Source organism: Caloenas nicobarica, chromosome 15 (genome assembly GCF_036013445.1).
Source record: "Caloenas nicobarica isolate bCalNic1 chromosome 15, bCalNic1.hap1, whole genome shotgun sequence".
Classification (NCBI taxonomy): Eukaryota; Metazoa; Chordata; class Aves; order Columbiformes; family Columbidae; genus Caloenas; species Caloenas nicobarica.
The window spans coordinates 9,882,439-9,902,871 of NC_088259.1; the positions used below are offsets into that span (position 1 = coordinate 9,882,439).

General features: G+C 47.0%; 1 protein-coding gene across 1 annotated transcript; it reads right to left on the bottom strand.

The window, feature by feature from the left end:
• Positions 1-2,382: 2,382 nt before the first annotated feature.
• On the bottom strand, positions 2,383-3,381 carry NPBWR2 (neuropeptides B and W receptor 2). Its single transcript, XM_065645884.1, has one exon. The coding sequence runs from the start codon at positions 3,379-3,381 to the stop codon at positions 2,383-2,385; it is 999 nt and encodes a 332-aa protein (XP_065501956.1).
• Positions 3,382-20,433: the final 17,052 nt, after the last annotated feature.

Genomic DNA, 20,433 nt, shown 5'->3' on the forward strand with positions numbered 1-20,433 from the left:
CCCCCCTGCACCTCCTTGTCTGCTGATGCCACCATCGTCCTGCCCTGCATAGGTCGGTCAGGACCACAGCACCCAGCTTCCCTTCTAGAATCAGCTGCCTCTGTGGTTCCCACTCCTCCATCTGCCAGATCTTCCCCCTCTTCTCCAAATTCCTTAAGTCATTTGGTACCTCTTGAAATCCATCACGACCTTCTAAGTGGAGCTGATGTCTTCTCCAGGTGTCTCTGTGCTCCTGCTCTTGGGACTGGGACTCGCTGAGTGATCACCCACACACCCGCATGTGCCAACACACGCAGTCAGGACCAGATTTGGAAAAATCCTTGTGTTTGCTGATAGTTGTAAGGTGCAGCTAACACAAAATAGAGATGAGCCATGAAACTTGGCTCTGGGAACCTTGTGGGCAGTAAGTCTGGGGGGGTTTAATACTGTGGGATTAAAGACCCACTACTGCAATCTGCTCCTCATCAGGCTGGCTAGGACAGGGGATTCAGCTCTTGATCTTTACAGGAAGTTAATGTGACAGTTGGTATATGTATTAAAAAAAAAAGTTTCCCAGAGAAATTTCACCTGGAAGAACGTGTTCTCCTTCATTGTTCTTCCAAAGTTAACACCTTTAATACTGAGAAGGCAACACAAGTGATCTCGTATTCACAAATGTCTTTCAGTTTTCTAAAAGGGAAACATGAAATTCCCATCGTTTGTTGAAGGTGGTTCCTTTTGGTGTCAGAGCCTGGAGAGCACAGGTGGGACTGAATTGCCCATGGAGTGGCCTCACCTGGGGCCACAGCCTCACCCTTTACTCCATTTAAGCCGAGCCCTACAACCCCCATCCTTGCTTTTTGGAGGGATACGTGTTTCCAGCTCTGTCTCCTGGATGAGTTTTGGACTCAGGTCACAGTCTTGTCTCCAGTCTCTTTTCTGGGATAGACCTTGGATGACTGCTGTACTTGCCTTGTCCCATTGGGCTCTGGTATGTGCAATATGACTCTGTCGTCTTTTGTTTTCTCTGTTCTGTATTTTCCTGTGGGAGTGTGGAGACCTAAGAGCCCAGCTTGATGCTTATGAATTTGAGGAAAGCTGGAGAGGAAAATATTAAGCGACACAGCCTGCCTCAAACCAGGAATATATGTACCCTACAGGGATTAAAGGGTGTGAGAATAAGCTTTTCACAGATTTCCCCCTTTCCACAGCCCTACAAGACAGTGTAGTGCTGTATTGAACTGGGCATCACCTTCCAAGACAAGGGCTGAGAGCAGTTTGGGTTTTGGGGAGGTGATGAGAGGAGGTGGTCTCTGGCATTGCTTTGGCCAAAGAAAGTCCACTTGCATTCAACAAGGTGCCTTAGTGGCCAATATAGAGCCAAAACAAGGCAGCTGTGGCTCCAGGCTCTTCCCCTCAAGCCCTGGTTCTGTTGAAGTACTTTTACAGTTTATCTGTTAAAGAAGGAACTAGCAGTGCTTGCTAGAGTTTTTCTTGTGGCTTGCAAAACACCTTAATTTTGTTACAAATCTACGCTATTTTATTTTACGGTAAGTAAAATGCAATATATCTGACAAAGATATGGGACGAGTAGCATAAATTTTCTCTGGTGAAAGAAGGACCAGTCTTTTTTTTTTTTATGAGGTTTATTTCATTAATCACTCTTAAATAAATATTTATTTGACATTTAACAGAAATTATTTTTAAATAATTGTTCCTATCACAAATTCCCACCAGTGTCATATTATTTGTATGGTGTGGTGTTTAACACTCTTTCTGAGACCCAAATCTTGCTTTTGGTTTTAATTTAACTTGTGTTAAGAGCTCAGGAAAGAGGGAATTTGAAGGAGGTGGAAAATAAACATCCCTCAAAAAAACAAGCAATAACACACATATGCACATATATGGACACGAAAATGGTTTGTTTTCTCTTCCAAACACTCATCTTGTCTCCTCTGTCTGTTTTATTGATATTTCATTGAAAGTGCTTGTTAGCTCTGCTCTGTGAAACAACCCTCCCAATAACAGGTATTAAGTACTGAGCATTACATTAATCTGAAAGCTGCTCTCCAGCTTGTCTGTGCTGTACAGCAGATGGCAATAAAGGACCACTATGCAGTAGAAGTTCACCTCTGAAAAGGAAGTTTTCTGTCCTTAATGCTTCAGGGTGTGTAATTAAAAATAAGAACATGGAAACGCAACTCTGAGGAGCTGGGAGGTGCAGAGAGGGAAAATGCAAGAGCCGAAAGCAGGCAGGGCAAACCATGTGGATGGTAACGATAAGCAGGCACATACGTTACATGTAAATGGAAGAAAGAACTTTGTGCGTTCAGTAGCCACCTCATCAGTTTGCAAAGCCACGGGAGGAAAGGGATCCATGAGCCCGAGCCCCAGCCCCATTGTTCAAGAAGTTCTGCATTCCAGCATCTTCCGGAAACTTTTCCGAAAACTGTCATCCAGGAAAGCATACAAGAAGGGATTCAAGCATGAGTTGGCATAGCTTAAGCTGGTGATGAAGTAGGACAGACCAATGACCATGGAGGTCTGGGGCAAGTCTGTGGTCAAAGCCACAATGGTGGCCAAGTGGAAGGGAGTCCAACAGAAGAGACACACAGCCAGGACTATGAATACCATAACAGTGACTTTCTTCTTGGCTTTGTCCAGGGCTTTAGCATTAGAGTTCAAGTGCATGTTCCTCAGCTTGTAGAGCATCATGATGTAGAGGATGCAGATGGTGGATACTGGAATGGCAAAGCCAAGGATGAGGGTGTAAATCCTGCTGGCTTTGAACCAAAACCTTTCAGGCTTGGGGAAATTGAGACCACAACTTTTGATCTCCAGGTCATCTACATAGACATTGGCAAAGATGATGAAAGGGAGAACTATGATGGTGACTAGGATCCAGATGCACAAACTGACAATCCTGGCAGCTCTGTATGTACGATGTGGCATCCTCTTGGACTTGACTGTAGCCAGTACTACCAGATACCTGTCTATGCTCATCACTGTTAGGAAATAAATGCTGGAGAAGATATTGTAGTGGTCTATGGACAAGATGACCTTGCAGAGGACTTCTCCAAAGGGCCAGTAGTGGAGAAGGTGTTCTGCAATATTAATGGGCAAGACGAGCGTGAACAAGTCATCAGCTATAGCAAGGTTCAGGATGAACATGTTCGTCACAGTCTTCATCTTGGGGGCCTTAAGGATCACGTAGATGACGGCAGTGTTGCCTGTGAGCCCAACAGCGCAGATCACAGAGTAAATGACAGGGAGGACGACATAGAAATCGGCTGCCTGCTCTTGGAATGTTAAGTTGAACCTCACGCTGTTGTCCAGATAGCAGCTGTTGCTGGCATTGCTGCAGGTGCTGTTCAGCTCATCCCAAACAGAGCTGTTTCCCATGCCTGCCGGTCCCAGACTGCCCTCAGATGTCACCGAAAGCCTTGCTAGACCAGAAGGGACAGCCTCTTTTTTTTTTTTTTTTTTTTTTTTTTTTTTTTTTTTTTGTGAGAAGCAGCTGCTATCTCATTTAGAAATGGGTTGCTCTCAAAGAGTGGGTTGTGAGGCAGCATGGACTATATAACTTACCTCTCCTGTCCCCCACCTTTGAGAATTTAGATTTTGAAGTGATCAGAAGTGGGGGGGCTGGGGCAGGAAACGATTGAAAGATACACATGAGGCTCCAGGAACAAAGCAAACAAGAGAATTATAACTCCCTATTTAAGTCAGGGAACCCTTCTCTCCGAGAGCATCCTGGTGAGCTTTGGCTTTTCTCTGCTGGGGGAATCAAGTGGCTCCAGTTCAGCAGTTGGCAGCTGGAGTCCTTGTCGGGGAGGGCAGCAGGAGCTTTGTGCCTGCTCGACTCCTCCCAGCCCTCTGAGGACTTGAGGGATGGTGGCTCTTAACTTGCACGGTGTTTGCTTTTTCACGCCGGAGCAGAAGTGTTGTGGTGTTTAATTAGTGCCTTTCTTTGTCTCGGCGGTCAGACTCTCTTCATTGACTGAGATTTCACAAACAACGAAGTTTTCGACGTGGCTGCTCCCCACTCCCAGGGTCCCCTAGCAAAAGAAGGAGGGGGGAAAAAATGCGAATTCAAGGAGTATTTTCGAAACTAAGGGTTTCGAAACTAAGCTCCTTTAGGAGCTTAACCTGCAATTAAAGTAATTCTTTAAACAAGGGTATGTTATGATCTTATTCAATATGAAGCTCATACCCATTGCAAACAACTGTGGCAGCACACAAAACTTGGCACAAGTGGACAGATAAACCTGTAAATCTCAAAACTTCAGGATTATTCAGGAAAGTGGGGAGAGAAGTACCCTGAACGCAAATCCACTTGAAAGTCAAAGCAAGAATTACCCCCTCTGCTCATGTCAGTAGTAGTTGCCACATCCATTGCTATCGCCTGACCCATCCTTCCAAGAATTCCTCCGCAGGAAAGTGAACAAACCACCGACCCTCCGTGGGGATCAAAGCTTTGGCAGCTGTTCCTTTGGCTCTGCAAAGAGAAGTGATTTGCTTGCATTTTGTTATCTCACAGCAATAGAGCTGGGATTTGGAAACTGAGGGGTGAAGTGGCTCTTACCTGGTTTGAGCGGCTCCGGCTGCCTCCTCTGGCACCTGCTGCTCCGCACTGTTGAGCTGCTTCTCTCTGATCCGACTTGGAGGAGGGTCTCTGGGATGCTGACGGTCTCTGGGCTGCTGACGTTACCCGGCTTTGCAATCATATCTACACTGTGGCTCTGTGTGTGCCTTGCATGTCGGAGTGATTAGACCTTGTTCACAACAGGGAAGGAGGGGGAAAAAAAAAAAAAGTTGTCTCTCTGCAGGGTTATTTAAATGGTAAATAAGGTGGATGCTGGTGAGCAGCTGGTGCTCCAGGGCTGTTTTCTGGAGGAATGAGGGGGATGTTGAGGGGCAGCAACCAGGGCTGGCTGAGCAAGGGATGTGTGAAATGGTGGGAAGTGAGAGGGTTAAACTGCTTCAGTATGGAACACTGGCAGGTTTTAACAAAGGAAGATACACAAATCGGGGTGGGGGGGAGGAGGGTACACAACATTACAGTGCTCAAAATGAACAAATAAACAGCTGTACCTTACCAGATATGTGCAGGTTTTGGCTGCTCTGGAGGAGCTCAACTGTTTGTTTGTTTGTTTGTTTTTCCCACCTGGGTCTCTGGTCCAGCTTTGGAAATGCAGCTAAATAATTCAGCTATCCAGCACAGGGTGCAGGAGTTCCATAAAGCTCAGCAGAAATGCACCCCGGCTTATATAGCAAAACCAGCAACAATGCAAAATCACTTTCCCTTCATGTCTCTATACAAAGAGGAAAAAGGAAATCGAGGGTCCTTTACATGTATCCCCCAATTGATTGTAGGTTGCCTGACCTTTGTTTCAATACCGGGGGAGACAAAACACGAGCATCCATCAGCGCCGTGCCTGGCAGTGCGCAGTGTCATTGAACCAAGCGGGTCACCTCGTTTAAATGAGCCCTGCAGCGCAGAGCTCGGTTTGACTTTGCTCCTCTTCTGGGGATGTTTAACCTTTCCTGGCAAGATTGCTGTGCGCCAGTAACTGAGCGGGAACAAAACACTTCATTGCACTCAGGGAGGCAGCTCCTTAAGGCCATGGGTACAATGGACTTTTCAGCAGATGGTATTTGGTTTTTTATGCCCAATGTACAACTCTTACAGTTATTTTCTGTATTCCAACCAAAATCTGAGCAGCTATTAGGCCTAAGCAAAATTAAACAAACTCAAGAGCGTCTAAGAAGATCCGTAGGAATTATAAGGATGATATTTCTTCAGATTAAGACCTCCAGAGCCCTTCCCTTGCCTGTTTCGGGAAAGATGGCACAGTTTGTAAATAGTTGTAAGAAAAAGGGGGTTTTCATAGGTCTGTGGGGGGAGGCAGTTTTCCAGGAATTACTGTTTTCTCTGACAAAGAGAAGGAAATACTGGAAGTCAGAAAAATTCAGGAGAACACGATGTTAAATTTTCTGATCTGTAACTAGTCCCCAGGGTAAAAGGCTGTAAAAGTATTTTGCTTTGAAAATCCTTCCATTGTGGCTTCCCTTCCACCCCCCCAGCATAAAGTACATCTTTCGGGTCCCTGGGAGAGCTGAAATGTGTCCTCTCACTGTCCAAACTGTGTTATCTTGGAACCAGCTGCCAGGCTGCCTTGGCCAGTGCACGTGTGCCCAGGTGCTGCATTTTTTGGGATGTATTCCTCAGGGAATGGGATTTTGGGGGCTGGGGAGGGCAGCGGGGCTCCTGAGGATCACGCACGGGCTGTGCCTGTGCTGCCTTATTTCTCATTATCCACAGTGTGTCTTGGTTAGGATGCGTTTGATTAAAACAACCTTGTCGGAGATGAGATGGAGATAAAGAATTGAATCTCATTGTCTGGTGAGAATAGAAGGGGTTTTGTTTCTTTTCTATCCCCCAGACAAATTCACGACACCTGCTTTCTGAGTTCTGCTCCTCACCTAGTTCCTCTTAACGGATTTGCAGTAAAACTCACCTGCTCTGGGGAAAACAAATGCAAACATCTAAATTGATGCATGAAGTTGTGCTGCAGCAGGAGCAATGACGTCAACAAAGAAAATCTTCCCCTTGTGTCTCTGGGTCCAGCCAGTGGCTGAGTGTGAAGGAGGAACATGGGTGATGTGAATGGGGAGTGCCTGGAGGGATGGATGTTTTATTAACCTGGTTTTCTATGGTTGGGTGTCCCTTCACTTGATGCTCTTTGCTTCACAGGCCCATGGCATGACCATGGAGCTCCTGCAGCCCCAGAGAAGTCCTGTGACTTGGCCTAGTTAGATAAAACTGCTTTGCTTCCCTCCCCTGCCCCTTGAGGGGTAGGCAGGGGAGATCATCCTGTTTTCTTGGCCTCCGGCTGCTGTCAAAGAGTGAAGTTCATCTCAAGGACACAGATACTCAATCGATACTCTTTGCTCACCAAAACAAAATGTTCTTGGCTAACTGTCTTGCGGTAGTTGGCGATTAGGGTGATTTATTTGTGTGAGGTGCTCAGGCTTTTCAAAAAGTGATACAGCACTGCGGGTTAATATCCAGAACCGATTCTGTCAAACGGTCTGTGATGGCTTTTGGTAAGTAAAGCCTCTGTGCCCAGTCGGGTTATTTATTATAAGGTAACATTCACTGTGCTGTAACCTTTGCCTTGGGTTGAGTGTCCCGGAGCTGCTCCGGTCCCACCTGGGGATGCTCAGCGTGTGGCCATCGTGTCCCCAGGAGCCACCTGCTTCTCCTGGCTGTGGTGCCGACTCAACCAAGGAGCAGTTAGTGGGTGTTGGGTTGAGCTGGAAAGGAGAAACCTGAACTTATTCATGACCCCTGTGCTGGCTGCTCACGCTGGGATGTGTCCATCTGCTTCCTAACCCTTCCCAGCCAAGGTGAGCCAGGTTGGCTTAGGCAGGTGACGGTGCTCAGCTTGTGGGACACCCCTGGGAACCAGGCAAGGGGTGTAATGCTGATTTTTCAGGGGAATGAGGACAGAGCAGATGTCCACATCAGAGAACTGGTGAGTTGTGGGTGAAGAAAGTGTCTTCCAATGATAACAACAATTGCAATGGATCCAGCAGCCGGTGACACTTAAGTGGTACTGGAGGTGCTTTAAAGAAAACCAGAATAATGAGTCTTACTTGTAAATGGCCTGGTTTTGTCAGGCAAGGGAGGTATCAATAACTGTCCCATTGTCGCCTCTGCAGGGGAGCAATCAAGACAAATGCTGTGTGAATAATTTCTCAGCCCAGAGGTGATGGGTGACAGAGGCTGCAGCACCCGAGCTGGAGGGTGGGTGGCTGGAGCTGTTTGCACCCTCCCTGCAAGCCAGGAGGGAGGATGTGAAGCTCCTGCGATGGGTCAGTGCTGATTCCCTGCAGCTTTTGGAGACCCTGGCTCTTGTGCAGGACATCCCCAGGCCCATGAGACAGTCACAGCCCTGGCCAGGGCATGTTCCCGGAGGTGCCATCCAGCTGCAGAGGGTGAGTGGCTTTGCAAGGGGCTGCCTGGCTCCCAACAAGGAGCCTGTGCTGCCAGCAGCACGTCAATTAATACAGGGTTTAAAAATTGCGGGCAGAACACTATGCAGTTTCTTTAAGCACTCATTTTTCACCCCTCTTTGGTTTGGCTTCAAACAGCCTTGCTCCGGAGAGAAATTAAAATAGGTTTCCATTCTAGGATGCTTTAATTCTCCAGTATTTTTTCCTGTTTTCCCTAGAGCTGGATGTGAGTCTGTACCTTGGTTTGTTTTCTACCCTGAGCCTGCTGAGTCTGTCCAGAGCAGAGCCTTTTGGGGGAGGAAGGTTTTTGGAAGGGGACCATTGCCCTCTTTCATGCACCCCCACTTTGTGGGGCTGGGGCAGGTGCTGGAGTTGCCACCAGCACCAAGCAAAGCCTGTCCCACAGCATGTCCTGCTGTAGCTTGGGATGCTGCTGCCTCATCCTCTTTAACTCTGTCTGGAAGCAGGAGAAGTTAATGCGCTGGATCAATTATTGGAGTGATTTGTCTTCTGGGCTTTGAGCTTTTGCTGTTCCTTATCTTGGGATTCCTCTGTCAGCTCAAGTAAGTCACGGCTTTCGTATCATCTGACTGCAGGACCTATGCCCATGAGGAAAAAGCACCGTGTGTGACAGTACCTTGTGCTGCAGTAGTTAATTGCTCACTTGTGCAGCTATCTTGGAATGCTGTTAACTCTTGAAACTATCAATACCGCTGAAATGTTCACAGAATTCTGTTTTCCTGCTGGTTGCCTTTAGCAGACACGCAGGGCATATCTGAAGAGGATTCTCCAGCACAGTTGTTGGATTGCAAAGGTAACAAGAAAGACAAAAGGAGGAATCCTAGTTTCAAAAGAACTGGAGTAAAAGAGAAATAAAACTACGTTAGTTGCCCTAATTGGGTCAAAAAGAAACGAGTGTGAGTCAGGTAGAGATCTGCTCTTCTACTGGGTCCCCATCCGCACTGTTTTCTCGTGCCGTGCTGCTGGGGATGAGGGTTGTGCAGGACATGTGCTGCAACACGTCAGCATCCCATGCAGGAGCTATACTTTATTTAGTTGCTATTAAGCTGGTTATTATACAGCTGCTAAGGGGCTTTGGCATCTGTGCACTTCCAGGTGATATAAGTTGTCATCTTGACTTTTAATGACATCTGAACTGTTTCTTCTGAAGAGTCACCCCTTTCTGTTGCTGCCTGACCCACTTTGAAAGCTCTGAGGCTTTGCAAACAACGGCGTTGCAATGGGGTGATAAACATCCTCAGAACACCAGTGCGGAGCCCTTCGGGGATGCTCGCCGGTGAGCGGGCTCTGTGCAATATATTCCAATATCTCCAAGCAACAACTAGATGTGTCATCTTGTCTGCTGAAGTAGTAGAGCTCGTCTGGCCTAAAAGCCTAATCAGAGGGTTATGGAGTGCAAATTGCTGCTGAATGAATTTGCTGCTTTGTTCACTCCAGTTTCCCCTTCTTCCTGTGTTATGACAGTGAAGTGACTCATCTTCACCTTAATATCATGTTTTAGAAAAATGTTTTAATATTTTGTACAATGTTCATTGTTTAAAAAAACCCACACCACTTGAAATCCATCTTCTAGGACAACTTATTCTCATGCAATTAGAAGGAGCCAGCACCTTTCTCCATATGATCTTCAGGCCAAAAACCACAGTGGAGTATAAGGCTTACAATACTGTCAAAAAAAGGATAAAAGGGAAAAGCAGGTGGCCTGATTTGATCTTAGTGAAACTTGACTCTACGGCTTTGGATTAGAATCACTTATTAGAGCTCACTTTTGCAATTAATGCTAGCCTGACCTATTTAAATAGGTCACTGTAATTTGGCCAAGTATCTGCTAACGAAGATTCAGTTTTGAGAGTGTGATCCTTGTTGGATGTGTCAGTGTGATGGAGCAAATGGAAGCTGGATAATGGAGGCGAACTTCAGTAGGAAATGGTGTGCTGTGAAAAGCCAAGCAAAAAATAAAATTCAAGGGAAGATGTTGCTGCAAAGTGAGGTTTCCAGCTGGTGCTGTCTGCTCATCTACAGTCCCTGGCCATGGATATTTGTCCCTGAGCAAGTGAGAGAGTGGATTCGGTATGAGCACCAGAAATAACCAATGGAGCAGCAAAAGTCAGTAGGACCTGATTCTTCTCCTTTTAAAAATCTAATTTGGACCCCAAATCCCAGGCAGCACCAAAGCAAACCCCCAAAATTGAATTCTCCAGGGAACTGAAGCTACCAGGTCACTGACTGAGGTTTTCAGAGCATGACATGTAAAATGGGGTTCCCATCAGAAATCCTATTGATGCAAATTTAATTATAGATAACTACACCATAGGGAAGATGTTTCAGATGTTTATGGAGGGGAAGCAGAAAAATATATATTTCTGCATTTTCCACTGGGAATAATTTCTGAAGCATAACACTCCCTGGGCCTGCTACCAGGTAAGTAGTTCCAGACAAGAGCTGACCGAGCCGGAGAAGTTGTTTTGTGTTGGAGGACTGAGACAGGACCAAATCAGTCTTTCCACTTCTGATACCAGTGATCCTCACTAATATCAGTGTCATTTTATCAGTAAGGAGCACACTTGGCTCCGTGAGACCTCTCCATCTCTTTCTCAATTCCACTTGAAGGCTGAGGAAAATGATTTCCTTGTAAATGACCTGTTTCTACAGGCTTCTGCAAACTCACACTGAGGCTCCTGGCTGGGAAGTTGAATTTTTCCTTCTGTGTTTGTGTTTATTTTATTTTATTTTGGTAATAAGAATTGCTGCCTTCTTGTAGGTGCCAAGTGATGCGTTTCTCCGCAGTGGATGTCAGGAGGTGCGAGAGCACATGCTGTACAGAAACACTCCCCAACAACATCAATAACCTTTTCGTGTTGCTTAGTAATTCCCAGATAACTGCAGAGCAGCTGCATGTCTGCAGGTTACACGTCGTTACGCATCTTGTCCTCCAAGCCGTCCTGAGCTGCAGGGAGGTTGTGACCAGCTCCTCACCTGCAATCAGGCACCTGTTCTCTCATGGGTTTATGGGCTCAGCCAAAGAACACCCTGCTCAGCAGCTGGCTGGTGCAGGAATAGATAAATTCTTATTTTTGAGACTTTGAATCTCCCTGTTATCTGGCCAGGATATAAGATGAGAAGAACTTTTGGGCTGGAGCAGCATCTCCCTTGGTTTCCCTGTGCAGCTCTGCAGAGCTCCTGCTTGGCTTGCTCTGGGTTTTGTGGAGCAGCAGGATCTTTCTATGGCCCTACAAGGGACAGGGGACTTTCTGGGTTGGAAAGAAAAACCTCCATGAGAGAGGCAGAACATGATGCTGTTACCCAGGGCTGGTGTTCCCACTTCTGCTCTTTTTTTTTTTTTTTTTTTTTTCCCTTGTTGCTCTGAGGCAGCTGAATAACAGAGATTTTATAGTTTCATTGACTGCATTGAAATCGGTAGAAGAGTTTATGGGCTTATTTCCAGTGCGAAAACAAGCTCAATTTTGCCCATTATATAAGAGAAAAATGATATCAGGCAGAAAGCTGTGAGAAAAAGGTGAGCGATCAGTGGATCTATTTAATGTGGCTGCAAGGAGGGGAAAAAACCCACAACTGCAGTGTGCGATATGCATTGTTAATGTAAAAGTGACAAAAGTGACCCAAATAGTGAGTGAGCATCGATTGAGCTGGTATCATTGCCACTGATGGAGCATCTCCGATCTCCGCACCGCGCCTGCCAAGAGGTGCTTGTATCGTAGCTTATTGCGTCTGTCATTTACGTTTCAATTGTGCGGCTGTTTCTTAAGAAACAGGTTGGCTTTTTTAATACTCTTGAACATTAAAGTGAGTCCAGGAGACACAAGGATGGGCTGACAAGTGGGTTTGTATTGTTTCAGCCATTAGGTTTTTGCTGCTTCCCAGTGATGGAGCTGCTTGCTTGGCTCCGAAGCAATCCCAGGCATGCTGCTTTTGCGGGAGGTAGAATAGCTGGAGAGAAAAACAGGCTGGAAATTAACTTTTCTGGGGAAATGCAGACACTGAATTTTCTTCTGGGACCTGCTCGTGGGCAAAGACGGAGCTTCAAAATGAGGATCTGTCCTTGCGGGTGTCGCTGATGCTCACATGGTGCTCTCGGTGCGTCTACAAAGGGTTGTTACATGTTCCTGCAGGAGCCTCCTGCCAGAGGAAGTTTTGACATCACAGCCACACAACTTGGGGGGGGGGGGGAAATTGATGCAAATTTTCCCTTTTCTGGCCAGGAAAGTCAGGCTGTCTGCCTGCTGTATTTCACGAGTAGGAAATCAATTGCTGAGAGATCCCTACTGGGAGATTTGTGCTTTATGAAATTCATGCCGGGGGGCAGAGAGGCAGACTGGGGAGCTGGGAACCATCGCTCCAGTTTCCTCCCCTCTGCTGCTTTAATTGTTTGTAATGACTTAATAAGCAACACTAAACAGGGAAGCTGATCCTTCCCTGCAGCAAATGCAGGCGGGTGGCATTTTATTAGCTTTTCTAGGGGCTCTGTTTGGAATTTCTTTGTTGTATTTTCTTCTTTACAAGCTTGATTCAAAGCCTGGCGAGACCAGTAGGAAAACTGCCAACTTGGTGGTGTCAAGGGTCTGAGTGTTGAGCCAGCACCAAATCCATGCGACGATCTGGGAAGAAAGTAACATGGAGAAATGGCATAATTTAAGCAATGAAATGCTCTTTGCCTTGGTATCCTGTGCGTAGAAGTGCATGCCAGGGAGGGAAGGAGAAAATTGGATACAAAACCCCCTAGTATTTGCAGAAAAATGAATGGAAAGAGCTTGCTATTTAGACTGGAAATAAGAAACTTTGTGCCCATCAGAGAGTGCAGACATGAAGACAGGAAGATGGAGAAGCCAAATACCAAACTGCAGACTTAAGGTGGAACTTTTTGGATGTGGGGCCAGATCTTGTGAGTCCCATGGCTGATACTGGAAGATTCCCAGGGGAACATCCCTGTCCCATGGCCGGGACTGGTCCCACTGGGACGATTTACTTCACGACTGGTAGCTCACCCCAGCCTTTCCAACTTGCTTACAGTTGAAAAGCATTTGGGTCAAACTGATTAATTTCTGCTCTGAGGGATGGAGTTCTCACTGGTTTTGCTTGAATTGGGTGGAATTTCCCCAATCTCCCTGAAGAACAGCAGACACCCTGTTCCTCCCACTGTGTCTGATACTCGGTTTTCTCCTTAAACTACAAGAACTGAAAACTAGATGTTTTTTGCTGCCCCTTGGTATTGTGCAGCTCAGGGGACAAAGAAACTTGCTATTCCTTGCTTCATTTTTCTGCAATAAAGCATTTCACTGTAAAGATGCTGTTGCTGGATGAATGCAGCTGGATCCTTGTTGTCCCCAACCCACTCAGGACAGGCTGACTAATCCTTTTCCTGGCATGTCCCCATCATCCCTGAAGGCAGAGATGAACCTGGGCAAAACTGGAGGATTTAATTGCTCCTTTCCCAGACAGAAAGGGAAGGATTTACAATTTGCTGAGCTGTTTGCAGGAGGAGAGGGATGCTGGCAGGTCCTGGGCTGTCTCTGCTGCTGTCCCTCCTTCTGCAGGAGCTGTGCCTTGGGGCACGACCACCTTGTCCCCAAGAGCCCAGCACTTGTGTCAGGCTGTTAAGTGACACCATCAGCTCCATTTCATGATGAAATGATGGCTCTTTGACATCCAGGGGGCTTCAGCATGGGGACCTGGCAGCAGTTACTGGCTGGCCAGCCCCAGAGCTGAAATTTTTACTGTGGATTGAGTAAAATTGCCTCATATTTGCTCAAATCCATCAGAAGCCAATTGCCAAGCACTGCTGCTGCTGCCGAGTAACAGGATAACCGCCTGCGATGGCACCATGGGTTGGGAGACTGGCATAGAAATATTAAGAAATGACATTTCCAGCTGTTTGTGGGCTCTGACGTTCTGGTCTTGGCCTAACAATGTCAAGGTCGTTGATTTTAATGATTTTAAGGGTCATTCACTTGAAGGGCAGTGAAGTGCACCTGGGGCAGCAATTGCAGCTCTGGTGTCTGCAGGCACCTCCATCTCCCTTCGTGCTCTTCAGCCCTGAAATCCTGCAGGGACCAAGCACATTGGGGGCTCTGGGGAGACTCAGTAACACCAGCTTTTGGAGACAGAAATGGCAGCAGAAAATGGTGTAACCCTTCATCCTTGTGCCTTCCGGCACGCTGAGGCAGCCTGAAGGAGGCAAAGAGTCTGTAAAGCATCTTCTCTATCTCCTGCTGGGAGGGAAGCAAGTGGCAGAGCCGTTTATTTCCTGGAGCTTCAGGCTACACCCCAGGGCCCTGGCTCTGCTGTTTTTTGCTTCCAAGCCGTCCTTTGCAATTTTATTTGCAAACCATCTCTCCTACCAGTCTGTGCTTTGCTTTAAAAATTCGGCCTCACGTCGGCAACTGAATGGGCCCCAGAACTGGGGAGAAGGATATTGGATACGATTTGCACCACAGACTCGTTAAAGTGAGGGAAATGCCAAATTCCTCCTGTGCTCAGAGCTGCTGATGTTGTTCTGAATGTTGAAAACCTCTCCAGCTTCTCTCATTATACTCAGATTTGATTTTCTTCCCTTCTTGACTGGAAATGTCAGCCCTGAGAAGAGAAATTTTACTGAGCCTTGGACTTGCACGTCACCCATCCCCTCTCCTAATGCTGCTTTTTACTATCTTGGGAATCTGGGCATGGGAGGAGCTGCTGGTGACTTTGGAGAGGGGGAAAAATAAGGCACAGGGGCAAAAGTGTAAATGCGGTGTCTGGGTCACTGCGGTGGGGATTTGAACTGGGTGAATTAATGCTTTTCTCTGTGAATTGACGACTCCTGCGGTGTTTTCTCCTGAAATTCCTACGCAAATGGCAGTGGGATGTGAACATGTTATCTCAGGCGGTGAACTGAGCCAGATAAACAGCACGGTCTGTCCCTGCCCCGTGTCCGAAGGGGACCGGGAGCAGATGTTCCCAGCCTGGCATGACGGTGAAATCCTGCTGGCACAGAGGAGCATCTGTGAGTGAGGTGTGTTTACAGATTTATCACCTCCTTGGCCTTGCCCATGTGCCTTTAACACATCCTTGCTTTTGGGAAGTAATTGAAAAGTCTGAACATCAAATGGGTAAAAATACCTGGTCTCTTTTCAGCTTATCTTGTGAATTATTCTGGAGTGAGTTCGGCTCTTTTTCTGCAGATAAAGAGTTACTTCACATTTTTGGTGTATTTTTTTTCTTCTTAGTGACAATATTGCCTGTTTTGGACTCCTGTTGTCCCTCTTCTGGAAGCAGACAACATGTGGGACCGTGCACCAGGGTCCCCAGGGGGTCCCTGCTATTGCCACTTGCTGCTGCAGCCGAAATGCCCTGCAAACAGTGATGTTTGTGCTGCTGAATGACCCCTCTTCTACATGGGGAACAGGGCAATTTCCAGCTGCTAAATGGCTGTATTTTGCCTATGGTGTCTTTAAAAAAAACCCAAACGAACAAAAAACAATAAAACAAACCCCAACATTTTGCAATCAGCTCTTTGTTCTGCTGGTATCAAATAGTGAACCACTTGAGACGTGCAATTTTGGAGGGCAACCAGAGCTGGCTGGGGCACTTCAGGCTCCTGCAAATTACATGTCATTATAAGCCAGTCACTTGTGCTTTTTTTTTTTAAAGCCATTGATGGCTGTGCTGGGCAATGGTGTCTCCTGCAGCAGAAGGGACGTGGCTGGGGATGAGTGACCAAGGGCGATTCACTGCAGTGCTCCTGTTCCCAAGCTCAGCTGCCCTGGGTGGTTGCAAGGGGCTGATTAAAAGAAATAAACTTATTTCAAAGTCCTCAGGAGCTGGGATGGGTGTGAGTTGCTATATTAGGGAGTTCTGAGCCAGCTCTGCTTGAACTAATGTATGTCATGTAGAAAAACTCAGACATAAGTTCTGATCCGAAGAGGCTGTAATTGGACTCATCTCCTTGCCATGGACCTGAGTTTAGGCTCAGCATCCCAGGGATGCTCTGCCTTGGGTTTTGGCTTGTGCACCAAGCTCAGACCTCTTTAAGGGGAGGTCTCTGCTTGGGCAAATAATTAATGATGAAGAGTTTTGTGGGTTTGATCTTTTTCTATACATTCACAAATTACTCACATGCCAGCTAGTTTCTATTCTGCTGCTCAAAAGCAGTATTTCCTGGGAGGAACTTGAGTTGTCCTCAGAGCAGGTTCCAGACAGGAGGAAGGTGGCAGCCAAGCAAGGACAGTCCCAGCTCCAGAGGGAGCACCACTGGGCCGTAGGGAAGCTGCTTGGTACAAGTGCCCTTGAACTCCAGCCCTGATGTTAATTTTGGCCAATCTGTCAAATCTGCCTCTGTGGGATCAGGGGCTTGTACTTCTCGTCAGGTTGAGTTGGTTCCTTGGGTTTTGGCAGAGTCCTCTGGATCATAAACTAAGAAAAGACAATTGGGTCAGCTGGTAATTTTAAATATGTATATATATTTAACATACATCTTTGTCTTGCCAAAACCTAATTACTATTGATTTTTTTCCTGACAAGTTTTTTATGTGCTAGTGTAGTAGTTTGCTAAACAGTAGATAAAACCACACAAAAGCATGCAAATGCAGGTCCTGCCAAACTCCAGCAGAGCTTTGTGTTGCTGCTGTTTCCCCCAGGAGACCCCAGCTCGGTGCTGCAGGGTGGCTGCGTTACCTGTGGAAGCCTCATCCCAGCAGCATCAACCCCAGGGCAGGTCCCACCTGGTCCCTTGGGTGCTCGTGGTTGGGTTTCCCCCCGCGCACCAGGGCTGGTGCTGGAGCTGCAGCCACGCAGGGTCCCCAAGGGGCTGCGTGGGACCCGCCGTGAGTTGTTTGCTTGCTGCTCTTGACGAAAAGTTGTGACAGGCACCTCGGTGTCAACAAGGAGACACTTTAATGCTGCTGCTGTCGGCTTGTCAGGCAGTGCCCACACACCGTGTCTGGAGACGGCTCGGGAGGAGAAGGCGAAGGGAAACCGGGATGAAATGTCACATGTCACTTAATGGCATCAATAATGCTCGGGAGCGAGAACAGCAAAGGGACTCAGGAGCACGGGGCAGGAGAGACAACTCTGAGAAGTCCGTGGCACACTGGTGACGTACTGATAATTATCTTTACATGGGAGTGAAAAAGTATCAGTTTGCATGGCCTAAATGTCTGGATCTGAAAAGTCACGCTGTGTGTTGCAGAAGCTGTGCTGAGCTCAACTTGATCTGAAATATTATCTCTGCCTCTTAACCAGGAACAATATTAAAGTGCTGAACCTACTGATAAAAGTCAGTCCTAATCCAGAAACAAACCTTTGCAATGCACATTCGTGGTGGATGAGGAGACCTAAAGCTTTCATTAAGTTTATCGTTCTTCTTGGAGAATAAAGTCAGCATTAAAAACCTCCCTCCTTGGTGTTAAAAACTGTCTCTCCTTGGTTTCAGCTACAACCCAGACTATCAATGCCAAGTGTTTTATTTCCCTGTGTCATTGCAGGTGTTGTGTTCTCCCCCTGTATCTCTCCGCAGGTCAGTGCTAATTAAAGATGTGCTGGGGGTTCATCTGTTCTGGTGCCTGAGCAGGGACTGCAGAACATGGATTACGAGTGCTGACATTTGCTGCGGTATAAAGCCCAAGGAGCAAACTCATCCCAATTAACTTCACACCTTTAGCTAGGAGGATCAAGTCGTGTGATGCTTGTACCAGAGTCTGGGGACAGAGGTGGCCTCAAAGGGACACTTAGTCTGTGGTGCTTTTCCCCTCTGCTCTGTATGGACAGCAGTGACTTCAACCAGCTGGAAAGGAAGCTGGGAGTGGCAAATGGTATCAGAAATTGAAAGGAAAAATAGTAGTAGTAGATTTGCCTCTAAATGTAAAAAATTAATAAAAGCAGAGGGTCAGACAGTGTGATGACCTCTCTCTGTGCTGAGCTGATTAATATTGTCTCTTTTTTGTGTGTTTTTTTTTTGTTTGTTTGGGTGGGTTTTTTTTGATTTTTAATTTTTTTCCTCCTGCTTTTGTTTGTCATGCTCACCTAGGTTTTGCCATTTGAAAAGGAGCTCAGTGCGGTGTCCACCTTCCTCTCCCTTTGCAGAGCGCTGAGCACGTGGAGCCCGAGCAGGCTGGTGGTGCAGAGCAAACCCTGCAAACGTGCTGGCGATCCTGAGCCCAGCTCTACCCGGGGATGCAGCTACACCCAGTCAAATGTCACTTCTGGTAAGTCAGGCCTGGCTTATGTTTTCTTGAGTTTGGCATTGTAAACCTCACCAGTCATTTCTTAATATATATATATATATTTCATAAATATATATATATGTATATAAGATGTTGTTATTAGTGGTGTCTGTCCCAGCCTGCAGATGGCTGTTTTCCGCAGGATCATCATGAAAAGCCATGCATACCAGCTGCTCAAAAAGAAGTGTGACAGCAGAAATACAAATAGTGATACGCGGTGACTTTGGGGGCGAACGGCAGCCCCAGCTGCGGCGGCTCCGCGTCAAGGTGAAGGATGGAGCTCCCCAGACCGCGGTTTGCTGCCGATGAAAGGCTCTTGCATGACCTCGGCCCCTCTCAATATGATATAAATCATTCCCACAGCTCTCAATTGAGCCACTGGTATTTCCAGAGTGGGATTTGGGCAAAATCCTGTGGAGTGTCCGTGGAAGGTCCTGAGCGTCTTCACCCCCAGAACCAGGGAACAGCTCAGGCTGCCCCTGAATCAGGTTTTCACAGGAGGTCTCCAGTCTGTCTGCAGGACTCTCTCTCCCCTCAGAAAACATAATCTTATTTAGGTACAGTGATGCATTTGTGTTCCTTCCCTTGTTCATGTGTGCCTGTGCTTCATCAGTCATGCACATGGATGATACTGTGTATAGAAAAATACATTGCTGGATTGTCACTTCACTGTCACTCAGACGAACATGGTCCCTGTCTAACTGGGCAAGAAATCTGTAGGAATTTTGGCTCAGCAGGGAGCAGAAAGCACATTTTCTAAGCCGGATTCCCAGCTGTTGTGGTTTCACTGGCAAAACAGTGATTCCGATTCATCTTCCTGGGAGGAAGGTGAAGACTCACTCACAGACCGCAGATTCAGCTGGTCTCTGGTTCCATGTACCTCATTTCACACCTCCAATTTCAAGGGCCATTAATAGAGCCTCGTGTTTGCTTTGCTGCACAGAGGTGCCGTAGTTATTCACAGGAGAACAATAAACGACTGTCCCATAGGAGCTCTTGTAGTGACCTCCCATGTACAGATACCCTGTGTGGTCACACGGCAGCTGGACATTTCTGGGGACAGCGGGGACCCCAGATGACTGTGAGTGGCAATTAATGTAAATTACAGTGGCTGCATCGCTGCCACAGAGTGACAGTGGGTCCTGGTAAGTGAGAACTAGGGATGCTGAAGTGGCTGGGTCTTGTTTTGATTTTAGTAAACATGCACTCAAAATCTGGCTCTTTGGTTTTGGAAAAGTTTATTTCAAAGCAAACTTGTCTGTGCCAGCTTGCTATTTGGATGAGTGCATGAGAACAAAGTAAATTGTCTCTCACTGTAGAAATTCCCCGGTGTTCACCCCTGTTTTTCAGGGATGTTTGGCCCCTCCTGAGATCACAGCTCCTCTTTGGGAGGGTAGAGCTCAGCACAGGCTTCCGACTGTGCATTTAGACCTGAGGATGATGGTGTCACCTTTCCTGCTTTGCAAAAAGCCACAACAATCCCACCCTTTCTACCACCTCAGAGACAAATCTGAGTCCCGAAAGCTGCAAAGGTCAGCAGGAATTTATGTCCAGCCACACAAGGCCGTGTGTTCCCCTGCTGACATTTCCCAGCCCTCGCAGCATCCAGCTGCTGCAAACAGCTGCCCAGCGACCGCCCGCCACACACCGCACGGCTCTGTACCCACTGCCACCGCTCTGCCATCTGCTCCCATCGTTGCTTTCATGGCCCAACATCAATACAGCAAAAGTGTTTTAAAAATAAATTGTGGGGAGGGCAAGGACCGCTCCAACCTGGGTGTTTGATGGATGCTGCCAGGAGGGGCTGGGCTCACCTCCCTGGGCTGTGACTTTACATCTAGTCAGAATTAATTGGTTTCTTTTCTATATGCTTACGGGGGTAAATCCCAGTTCTTTCAAACCTGTGGCTGTTTTCCTCGAACCTCATTGGTGTCCATGTGAGGCACAACAAAGCTCCTGGTTTTCACATCAGGAGCCCCAGAGCATTTTCTCATGGTCAGCAATGAAACCAGCTGTGAAACAACCACTCATGATTTATTTTCTTCTTTACCTCCAGCTTCTGCCTGCCTGGCAGTTACCTTCTGTTCCCACAGGTATACAAACAGTGGCCAAATAAACACGAAGAGAAAAGCCTGATTTTGTAATATGATGGTGGTGGAGTGGGAGTCTACAGCACAGAACGATAAATATTTCA